The sequence below is a fragment of the Schistocerca nitens genome, chromosome 4 (assembly GCF_023898315.1).
Source record: "Schistocerca nitens isolate TAMUIC-IGC-003100 chromosome 4, iqSchNite1.1, whole genome shotgun sequence".
Classification (NCBI taxonomy): domain Eukaryota; kingdom Metazoa; phylum Arthropoda; class Insecta; order Orthoptera; family Acrididae; genus Schistocerca; species Schistocerca nitens.
This window is the reverse complement of record NC_064617.1, coordinates 584,412,006-584,424,839: the sequence shown is the minus strand read 5'-3', so window position 1 is coordinate 584,424,839 and position 12,834 is coordinate 584,412,006. Positions and strand designations below refer to the sequence as shown.

The 12,834-nt window shown below is 30.5% G+C and overlaps 1 protein-coding gene across 1 annotated transcript; it reads right to left on the bottom strand.

The window, feature by feature from the left end:
• Window positions 1-9,746: 9,746 nt before the first annotated feature.
• Window positions 9,747-11,537, bottom strand: LOC126252452 (collagenase 3-like). Its single transcript, XM_049953346.1, has 2 exons — window positions 10,235-11,537; window positions 9,747-9,871 (listed from the first exon to the last, which is right to left on the bottom strand). Exons 1-2 carry the CDS (start codon window positions 11,535-11,537, stop codon window positions 9,747-9,749), a joined length of 1,428 nt encoding a protein of 475 aa, XP_049809303.1.
• Window positions 11,538-12,834: the final 1,297 nt, after the last annotated feature.

Genomic DNA, 12,834 nt, shown 5'->3' with positions numbered 1-12,834 from the left:
TGACACAATGACAACCCTCACCGTTCAACGCAGCCCGGAGATGTTATGGATGTTGGCCATTGTCTTGTGGAGTTTGAAATCAACGAGACGGTGTGACACTTTAACCCGAGTTACGTTCCCCGGTGGGTCTCCACACGTACTGAGGGATCATAATCGACCATGTCTCATCCACCGCTTTTCATAATCCACTGTGGGCCAGTGCGGACCAGTGGGGATTGCACCCAGTTAGGGGCTAGTCTTTTAACGTCATGCGTGGACGGCCCTTCCCGTGTCAACTTCACCGCATCCAAGGGGGCTACTGAGCGCCAGGGCCACGTCAAGGCCTCAGGATAGGACAATGGGGTCCCCGCCCCACTCAGGTTGAAAATCTTTCAACTGGACTAAATCTTGTCAAAATTGTCTCTACTCCACTATGTCCTTCATGCGATGGTGCGTGAAATTCACGCTTTTCCGAGTGAAGCGTACTGTATCTCATTTTCTAGCACAAACTGGATGAAATAAGAAATCGTCAGCGACTAACTAAAATCTTCGAATAGGTGATATGTAGTGTATGATGTTGCGTTTCTTTTCAAGGAATGACTTTAAGGTCACGAGAACTGTCATGATACTTGTAAATATTAATTGATTATCACTTGGGTGGAAATTTGTGGAACAGTTTTTGAGAGATATATTTTTTCCTTTATGGGTGTGATTTTAGATTGATACTTTTTTATTCTTATGTAATTTGTGAAATATGTGAACAGATCTTAACTTTGTAGTGTGTCTTATGTAATTTTGGTCTCCTTATGAAGAGGATGTCCATTTTTCATGAGTGTAGGCTGTTTTAATTTATTACTCCGTCATCAGTGTTTACCATTCTGACTTACTTACATCAATGTACAGGTATTTTTCTGTGTACGCTTCAAATACATTGTTAAGTACTTTGAACTGACCCTTCCGTACGTTATTTGATTACCTTATGTTTATAGATTTCTGTTTCCATTTGACGGTATTTTATCATATTTTTATAGATCTTCTTCATATCCATCTTTCTTGTATGTTATCTGTTCCTGTAGAGCAATTGAGGCTCAATAATACTTACTCACTTTCACAAAAATTATACATATTATTTATTATTTACTGTTAATCGAAACTTTTAGAGTTAAGTGTTTCAATAGTTGTCGGTTTGACTTATATTGTCTTGTACAGCAGTGATGTGTGAGTGTTCGTAAGAATGGTAAATTGTTCAATTAACGAGGGAACGTAAACTGCTATGAATTGTGCAGGTAAAGAGTGAATGTTGTTAGATTATTAAGCCATCATAAGAATGAAAGTGATAAAGGGCGAGAGTAGGCCTGGAAAGCAAATATTGTAAAACTCTGAGTATAAATGAGAAATGTATTCAAAGAGTAGTTATTGTATCATAAACACATGGTTTTTCTCTTATTATATTTTGTGCCCGGAAATTAAGCTTTCGACATATATGTCAGAACTCGAAATGAATTGAGCTGATGGATTTATGAATGAGAGAGCAGTGTTTTAATTAAAATGAAAATGTTTCATACTGTACTTTCTGTAGTTTATCAGGTCCATAATAAGCCAGAGAATAAAGTGAGCTGCAGTGTAGTGATTCACAGTCCAGTTAAGCCCACCTAGGAGTTTAAGCTTTCCTTTCAGAGGTGGGGGCAAGGATATGGGGAGAAGAGCCCAACCAGGAAAGAACCAGTGCTATAAGTCAAGCACTGTTTCGTTCAGTTGTCTTGGGGTTCACGTTCCACTAAGTTTTGTCACAACACACTCTGCACGATATGGGATCCGGCCTCTACCCGAAAAGGGCAAATAACGTCCCCTGGCGATCAACTGTGCTTATGCAGGAGCTGTTCCATCAGGTCGAAATACAATTCCAAAGAACTGTTTTTCGTCGATGATTCGCCTTCCTATAACGCAGTGGAGAGGGAAGTGAGCTGCAGAGGAAGTGATCTGCAGATACAGATCTCTGTATCCCGTAAAACTGATACAGCTGCACTTTGTTGCGTAATTCTTTTCGGTTTTCGTAAAAACGATGGACAAACGTTCTGGAACCGCTCCATTTCGGGTGAACATCCTGTTGTTCAGAACGTCGGAAGAGAGCACCTCATTGGTTAATCTTTAAAGAAAACGCAGAGTAAAGGTAGCCGGGACACCATTTTTTGGGAATTCGGAGTAGCTTGTGAGCTTATTGGCTGAAGTGAAAAACTTAGCTGAAGAGTGGGAATATAAGACACAATGTTTCAAGAACTGGATACATGGGAGTTGAAAGTTGTAAAATTTATGGCACACGGAGACTTAGTTAATTCGTTAACACAAATATCACTGGTCTCCAACCTGCAGAGCCCGATGCAAAGGAACTGCACGAGATTTGTAGAGAGGAGGGACATGATCGTTTGAGTGTGAAACAATACATATAGGGATTCTGAGTCGAAGACTTCGTCTGGAGATCTTGAGAACCACTTGGTCCTCTGAGCATGAGAAGAACGCTTCACCTGCAGATGTGGTGTTGAGACAAGCAGATCGCAACACCCACAGCTTCCTACTCTGCAGTATGCAGAGCATGGCAAGAAATCATTGCTTAGCCGAGTGGGGTACGAGACTGTCTGTAGGAGCGTTGATAGAGTCAAATGGGTTTCGCAAAGTGACTGAAGGCTCATTAGTCACTTGTTCAGTGATGTTTGCATGTTGCACTTATCCGTACTCCTGGCGCTAACAGGTAACCACCGAGCGTCCACCACGAATCTATCTTTCTGTAACTGATTGGTAAGGCGCTGGTCTTTCCAATTTACCTAACCTCACAGACTTTTGCCACTTCATCTATGTGTTAATAATGGTCAGTTTTCGTGTTCCTTGTGTTTTTCAATCTCAATCAGACCTTGCGATCAATTCTTGTTCATATTGGGGTTAGCAGAGAACTTTATAATAAACTGAGGTTAACTGGGACAATTATTACATTACGTAACCTGACGATCCCATTACCAGCATATAATGTTTGAACAGCGAATTGCCTGAATCACAATAGAAGCATTGCACGTAAATTGATGATATATATATACCATTTTACTTATCTCTCAGAGAAAGTCAGTCAACGTATGTCAAAACTAAAGGAAATGAAAACATGTGGCTCCAGAGGCCTTTTCAAATCTCAAACATTTATGAGGTATACATGTAGACTAAAACGAAGAATGAAAATTTGAACTAAGGTCTGAATTGTAACCCAATTCCTGTGCTCACTAGGCAGAAATGCTAACCTCTATGCCACCCTGGCACAGTGGCTTTCCACAACTTCACGGACTCCCCCATGGCACACATCCCTCCTCAATCGAAATCCCCATTCACATCTGACCCCATTTTTGTATTCTGCTAATCTTGAACAGCAATGGAGAAGCACTCCCAACGGTATTGGAATAGCTTCTCGTCATCGAACGAAACAGGGAATCCTATCTGAAACCCAGGCGTGGTTTCTTTAATTAAATGATACTGTATGATTGCAGAGACCTTTCCAAGTCTCAAATATCAACAATGTTTGGTCACTTCACGTGCAGAACTTGGCATCAGCAAAACACCTTCCCTGGAAGCGAAAACTAAATATACTTAGAATTACTTTACTGCAAAAAAATTTTATTGTTTCTTTCGTGCTGTGTCCTAATTCTGCTTCAGACATGTTGACCTTGAAGAGTTTGTAGTTAGTCTGCAAGCAAGCCACTCCTATTTTTAGCTACGAATATCTGCCTCAAGAGATTCGCTTCCTACTACCTTTATTTTGGGACCATACTTTTGTTGGGCGTTACATGATTTCCGAAAGTATTAACTGCTATGTATGGACACTGTCGTGTAGCAACGCTACACAGTAGCTACGCGATCAGATCTTTTTCAGTGAAGGAAACTAGTGTCTAAACAAGTGTTATATGCCGTCGTCGGAAATCGTGTTGGGAAATCTGGGGTATTTCAGGAGGGGCAGGTCGTCGTTAATTGGAAGAAGCGACTTTTATGTCAGCGATACGCTTGACAGGAGAACTTACTGAAACTCCTCCAGTCGCTCACAACACATTGATATGGTTGCGGTGTCCAGATCCGTCAGCGTGGGACCTGAACATCCCACCCTCTACTTGCTGTCGCACATATCCTTGACATTAGAATACTGAGAAGTTCGTCATCAAAGAAACATCGAGCAGCTTGTCTGAAGAGTATGTGGGGAGACTGAATGCCACAAGAGTGTGTCGTAAAACACTGATTCATAAAGAAAATTAAAAGTTCTTTTATAAATAGGTAAAGGAGACCTAAAAAATAAAAAAAATCGTTAGCTGTTTACTAAATACGTTATGTACCTCAGAATCAATGGTAGATGAACAGACAAATTACTAATTCTCTAATGAAAGCTATAAAAATTGATTAAGTTGCAGGAAATGTATGACCTTGTTTTCCATCAAAACGAATAGCAATTTCCAGTAGTACTGGAAAAGTTTAAGAAGGAAGGAAGGCCTTCCAGAATATAAAATCCCTTGCAAGATTGCAACTGAAAATTAGTTCCAACGATTGTCGAACCTGACGAACCTCATCTTTTTAAACAGAAAGTATGTAATTCAGTCATCTTCTTTTACATAAAGTAGACAGTTGCCAGATGTTCATTCCTCGGATATGGAAGATTACTCTTAAGTGTCTTCTCTGAAGATACTTATGTGCGTCATGATCCACTAGGAAATTATTATAAAATTTGGTTTTCATACCGGCGCTATCATAAAAATCTGAAAGTTTCAAAATGAAATACAGTAGTGGACGTGCGTTACTTTAAACAAAGAAACTGCTTCTTATAACTGAACAATCTACCTGTGTTTGTTGGCTGTGAAGGACATACCTTAGACATATACTGAACTCAAAATATCCGGTAATGGGTGTGATGCTGACATACAACACAAATAATATTACTTATCATTGTCAATTATGCAAAAATAATGAATTTCAAAATGTGATGGCTGTAGTAAGATAACCACATTTTACTATACACTAGTAGATGGGAAATGTATGTTCTACCCCAATTACCAAAATCAGCTATTTAAACCCTATTTTATGCTATTTTTAGACCATTTTACATCGAAATCAGCTATTGTTCATATTTTTACAATGATACAACCACAAAATTAGGGAAATGCATAAAGTGTCTCTTTTAGATAATACTATATAAATTATAGATGGTGTTGAATAATAAAAATATATACAATTATAGATGGTGTTGGTTATTCTAAATATATACATATATACAATTACAAATAAATATGTTTACATAATATATACATAATATATACAATATTTACAATAAACTATAATGTCCAAGTGGTAATGTATTTATTCCATCATTCAGAATGTGTCTTTTATCATCATTTGCACTTAGTGCTATTTTATTTAATTTTACTGTATATATTTCATGTTTATAGCTTCTAATTAAATTCATTGATCTATATAATTCACTATTATTGAATAAGCAGTCTTTATAGTCATCCATTGATATCTTATTCATTACTACTGATTTCTTAACACCTTTAGATTTTTTATTTTCTTTTTCACCAACACAATATGCATACATTTTAGCTCTCAAACCAACAAATTCAGTCATTATTTTACCATTACATTCATCTTTCATTTTACCTAATACCTTTTTGTTCATTTGTGGTATATTGTACACATTATTTGTTGCATAATCACTTGTATCAAAATGTTCAATCATATTTTTCATATCTTTATAAAAGTCATCTGTTTTTATATTGTATATATAACTATCGGTATCTTGATAACATAACTCAATATTTGTACCATATTTAGGTTTCATTACATCATAATGAAAACTATACATTAATTCTTTTGATAAATCTAATATACTCATTCCAACATAAATTGGTTTATTAAATTTAATTTCAGTTTTATTCATATGAATAGCTACCAGATTTTCATTAAATATTGTTCTATGTTTGAAATTTGGTTTAGCTATTAATTTATCACATTTTTTACCATCTGATACTAATTTTATATTAACTCTGTTTCTTATATTTTCCATTGTTTTTCCAAACACACTATTATTCATCAGTTTAAAAAAATCTTTTTCAAAATCATTTTTAGCTTTTGTTCTCATTTCTGTATTTAAGTCAATGTACTTTTTCAACCAATCACTTTGTCTGAATTTTAGTGCACGATGTAATTTTGTTAATTTCAATCCTAATTTTATACATTGTTTTAGGTTTCTATAATGTACAACATATTTATATTTATCGTTTAATGTTGTTAATAATTTATGTCCATTTTCTGGTGCTAATGGTAAATCTTTATGTTTGTCATGTAATTCAATTGGATATTGTAAACCAACTTCTAATATATATCCATATTCAGATTTATCTGGAATGTTCATTACATCAATATTTAAATTATTTTCCCATTCAAATCCACCATATGGTAAATATTGTGACATTGCATATCCATATAAATTATTAGCATCTAAATACATTAAATAATTTGATTCTTTATTTTTATTGTAATCTTTCATGTATTTATTATTTGCTTTAACATATCTTTTACAACATTGTGCTATACCACCTCTAATGCCTTTTTCAACCATTAATATCATATCATAATCATGTAATAATTCAAGTGGTTGTTTAGTCATTTTTAACATTGCATCCCAAGATAAACCAGGTGCTGTATAATACCATGCTGGATCTAAATCATATCATTTCATACATGTGTCTCTAAAGTTCTCAAATACATCAGCTAACAATAACACATCTGTTTTCAAATATAAATCATGGTATTCACCCATATTTTTTATATTAAATTTATTCCATACTAATTGAGCATGCTCATAATCATCATCACTTATATTACATTCATTGATCTTACTATAGAATTCATTTTTAGGTGGTAATTGTGTTTCATTAAATCTATTCCAATTATCCATATAATCATATGGGTACACACCTTTTCTAATAACTAGATCTACTTTATCTTTTTGAAAGAATAATTCAATATTTTTCATTTTATCTTTTGATAAATTAGATGATAGTTTATCTAATGATGATGCCATGAATCTAAATGTATCAATAAATCTCATTTTTAAGTTATTTGTTTGCTTACCAAAACTTATATATTTTTCTTCATTATTTGGAATCAATTCTATTTCCTTATCATCATAACCAAGTTCTTTAATAAACAAATGTGAATCATAACCAGTTAGATTGTGTAAGAATATAGGCACAAATGTTGGTTGTTGAAGTTTAAGATTACATTCATTACATAATGGTGCTATATAATTACCAGTTAAATGATCATGATGATGTACTTTTTTATTATTTGGTGTATATGGTGATTCACATAATGTACATCTTTTAGATTGGTTATGTATTTTTATTTGTTCATGTGTTAACTGTTTCATTGGTTCTATTTGTGAATATATGTGTCCTATTTCTTCAACTTCATTTTTAATCATCTCAATAAATTTAGTTTTAGCATTTGGTCCTCTATAAACAACAGGATCTTTATAATGATTATGAATGTATTTCACATAGTAACAAAATCCAGATGGTTCATGTTTTTGATATTTCATTGTGTACGATTCATTTGGATTTGGTTCACATGTGTCCATTTTCAATAATAAGCTTTCAAAATCAGCATATATGACAAATGGAACAGGCATTGTATGTTTATAATTCTTAAATGTTATGTATTCACCTTCATTTGGTACTCTAATTTTAACTGATTCATTTTTAGAACAATCTTCTTTATGTACATTTAGTTTACTTTCTGAATTAAAGTGTTGTAGACACATTTTACATAGATGAATATTTTCAGTATGTTTTGTACACTGAGATCTAATTAATCGAGATAGATTTTTAATCCAACAATAATGTGAATTATTATTATTTTTCATGTATAATAAATCAATATGTGTTGATTTTTCATCTTTAGTTATCTTTAATGGATATATTTCATATTTTTCATCATATGCATACACATTAATCGATATATTAAGTTTACATTCATATTTAGGTATATTATCAATTTTAACTGGATATTCTATTTGACCAATTTTAGTTTCTAATTGTTTGACACATTCTATATAGTTACTAGTTCTGTCTGGGTTTTTACATTTTGTAGGGTCAACTGGATTTAATGCTGATGCTATAGACCACAAGAAACATTTTTCATCATTATTCTTAACATTTATACATGCTTTTTTATCTTTTATTGTTTTTGGTAGTTCAATATATGATGAACCATTAAGTGGTGTATATTTGTTAATTCCTAATTGTAAACCAATTACACTATTTAACATCCAGCCTGATCCTCTATCTTGAAAATTTTGCATGTATGTTAATATTTGTTGTTTACCTTTTGTATAAAATTTATTTAGAACTTTTTCATTTGTAATTGTATAGTTGTATGTTGAGAATCTAAATTCTTTTATTTCATTAGTAGTATTCAATTTGAATTCACAGTACAATATTAGATTAACTTTTAATCCATTGTATATTTTAAGATTATCTTTTATTAACTGACATACAATAGGTTTTGCTGATGTCATAATGAGTTGTGGATCTTTAATTTTTAAGTTGTTTTCAATATTGTATGTTTGTAATCTATTTTGGAATGCTTTTTCAATTGAATGATAAATATGAATTTTTCGTTCATTAGGATGTTCAAATATATCTGTAGCAAATGGAAATAGTGTTTGAGTATTTTGAATCAACTGTAACAAATCACTTTTACATAATTTAGAATATCCACTAAGATTTAAATGTTTAGCTAATGTTTTAAGTTCATTAACATTCATTTTTGATGGATCTTTATCTTCTATATTAGCAATAGATTCATTTTTAGGTGTTCTTTTTCTTTTATTAGATTCCTTAGCAATATCAATTGTATGTGGAAATAATAAATCCATTAATTCACTTTTACACATTTTAGAGTAACCTTTAATCTTTATGCTTTTAGCTATTGCTCTAAGTTCATTCATCTTCATCGATTGTAACTCCATTTATTAGGATTAAAAACTATTATTATCGTTGTCTGTATTTGTTGTCTATGTATAGACAACTAGACACAGTTAGATGTATCTAATTATTATTCACAGATAGATACAGATATATCTATTTATTAGGATTAAAAACTATTATTTTTGTTGTCTGTATTTGTTGTCTATTGATGTATATATTTATTATTAAGAATATTTGGTAACTGTATTTTTTACAAATAGATACAGATATATCTATTTATTAGGGATAAAAAGTAAACTAATTGTTGTCTGTATGTGTTGTCTCTTTTGTGTTTTTTTATATTACATAACTGATATTTATTAGCCTTATTTTGATAACTAGCTATATCTATTTACTTATATAATTATTATTCAGAATATTATACTCTATACAACATATGGTTATATAATTTTAATAAAGAATTAGTAGATATTTATAGATTTTTTTCTTTTATAAGATCATTATGAATTTGTGATTTTTCATGCCGTTTAAGGTTATGTTTAACTAAACTTCTACCACATTCACATGTTATATTTTCAAATAACTTATTTTTGTTTGCTTCATAATATCTATTAGTATAATAACATGCACACTGATTACATACATTACGATGACCATCTTTTCTAAATTTATCAATATGAAATTCATTAATATTTTTTTCATTTTGACATCGACTACACTTTTTGATAGTATCCATTTATTACACACAAAAACTAAAATTTATTGTTGTCTAAATTCTAATACATGCACTTTTTTATCTGATCTGTCAATCATTCCTTTATATACAATATTACAACCAATTATAGCTGTACAATCATCCCAACCAATCATTTTTGCATATCTATCTGGTAGTATTATATTAAATTCATTATTAAGTTCAATAAATGTTTTAAAACCTAATTTAGTATTTTTGATTTCTACATTTGTAATATGATACACTTTATCCACTTCAATGTCACATAATTTCACCAATGGTGTATTTTTATTAACACTATTAAGTCTAGTTAATAGTTCCATTTATATAGAAGAAAAATGTTTTAATTGTTGGATTGTATTGTTTAGTACAATTATTAGTTCTGATATTAACGAAGATGATTTAATACAATCTATACCAAATAGTGATAAATCAAATATACCATACTTTACTACTTTTTTGGTGAATTCATTATATTCATAAAAGGCATCATCCCTAAAAAAGTACAACATACCATTAATGTACCTAAATACTGAATTTATACCAGTTGGTAATCCAGAATATTCTCTACTTATAATACCACGTACTTTATATTTAAAATTACATTCATCTATTTCAGCATAGAAAAAGTCATTAAAGAGAATAAATGTTCTACCAGAATAAGTGTTCACTATGCCATTTAATTTGAAATTATTGCGTAAACCTGTACTAGATAGTGGTTTTGGATATCCTGATATCAATTGTAATGTATGTAAATGTATCATATATACCATATTATTGGAAAATATAACAAGTTCACCACTAGGTCTCTGATATATACCATCTATACGGTTTACATCATTTGGTAAAAATGTTAACCAATCAGTTATTAATTGTGATTGTGGTATTCTATTTTGAATTATCCACACCCATTTCTGATAAAAAACATATAAAATCCCATTCATAAATAATATGTGATCAATATGTTTAGTTTGACATAATGATATAGGTTCTGATTGTATAGGTGGTGAAATTGGTTTAATTGGTACTTGTGTTGGTTGTGTTGATTGTTTACCATATAAACTTTGAATAGCATCAATATCATCTGGAGATAATTCTAAATGAGATCCATTATAGTATGCATACATTATTGAACCATAATCATCTGAATGTCGTAGACCTAATGAATGACCAATCTCATGTATTAATACTTCAAATAGATTTGTTTGTCCTTTTGGTGTATTAGTATTCATCTCTAAATACCATATTTCATCATCATCCATATGTATTTCTACAGGATTATTATTCATATCTGGAAAAAATGCATGACCTAAAACATTACCTTTACCATCTAAATCCTTTGAACAATGTATACTTTTATCAATTTCAAAATTATGTTTACGTCTTTTATTTGTAATTAAGATATCAGGATTATTGCTATCATGTTTAAACTGAATATCTATTTTATCTTGCCATATTTTAAATGCTGCATCAGTTAATTGTAATACTTTTTTAGTAGCACCTTTATAATGCCATTTGATATGTTGCTTATTCCATTTATACAAACTAGTTCTATAGCTACCAAATTCATCTTTTACACCACATCTAGGCATGTTCATAAAATTTAAAGTATCATCACTTAATTCACCACTTATTTCAAGATTATATGTTAACTGAAATAACATTAATGCTTCTCTAAATGTATCATCACTAACATGAGTATTATCATTAACATTTGTAATATCTAAATATCCATAATCACTTAAATACTTAATTGCTTTACTCTTATCATTGGCATATGTAATTTTAAACAACAATAAGAATATTATTGTTTTCATTTATATAGACTTAAAAAATTCAATCTTAATATTCTCATTCTTATCACTAAAATATAAATCAATAATATGGTTATCTATAGTTGAAGAAAATTCCCAATCAGATGATGTAATTGATTCTTTAAAATTTAGAAATACCTTTTCATCATAATTATAAATAATAATTCTATAAGTCGTATACAACATTTTTTCATATTTAATATAACCAATTCTAAGATTATTATGTAAATAAAAATTTATGTTGAATTCTTCAAGCTTAGATATGACTTCTATCAGTCTCATTTATTATATAAAAAATTATTTTAGTTATTTAAGTCAAATATTAAATTGTAAAAAATGGACAACAATCCATAATAAATTTTTTATATATAAATGGAGTCAATTGTAGATATCATAAACAACAAACTATCTTATAATAATAAACAAGTGTGTGTTTTTGTTGACAAAGAAAGTAATCCATGGTTTAAAGGTAAAGATGTGACTGAAATATTAGAATATAAGAAGTCTGATAAAGCATTCAAACATATTGATGATGATGATAAAACTATATTAGAAAATTTAGGACCCTCCAATTTGGAGGGCCTTACATACAATGAAAAACAAACCATATTTATCAATGAATCAGGATTATATTCACTTATTTTATCATCTAAGAAGGATGAAGCTAAAAAGTTTAAAAAATGGGTAACTAGTGATGTGTTACCATCAATTAGAAGACATGGTGAATATAAATTGCAGAAACAAAATGAACAATTACAACAACAACTTAAACAAAAAGATGAAGAATGTTTACAACTAAGAAATATAATATCTGATGTAGTAGAAATGAAAAAAGATCAAATCATATATATTGCTACATCTAAAATATATGCTAGAAAAAATTACTTCAAAGTAGGAGGTGTAATAACTAAATTGCATCTACAAGGTAGATTTTCTACATATAATAGTGGTAGGCCAGATGATGATAAATTATTTTATATTTTTATTCACGAATGTTACGATTACAAACTAATTGAATGTATAGTTGAGAAATATTTAGGTGTACATCGAATTGATAAAAATAAAGAAATGTATCAAATACATTTTAATGATTTATCTCAGTATATTAAACTATTTTGTCAGGATACAGATAAATATGTTGATATGATAAATTCATATAGAAGTACTATATACAGCAATATTTTAACTAAACCACCAATCTATTTTGATCCAATTGCTATTGAACAAGAAATTATACTACAGTTACAGATTGGAAATAAAATGCATCAAATAAAACCTATAGTGTTAGATGACTTAAATC

Excerpts from the sequence above, each read along its gene's own strand:
- LOC126252452 (XM_049953346.1), bottom strand. The coding sequence starts at position 11,537 with ATGAAAACAATAATATTCTTATTGTTGTTTAAAATTACATATGCCAAT. Across the intron at positions 9,872-10,234 it reads AGTATTTAGGTACATTAATG|ATAGATATGCAAAAATGATT; the intron begins GTATGTTGTACT and ends TAATACTACCAG.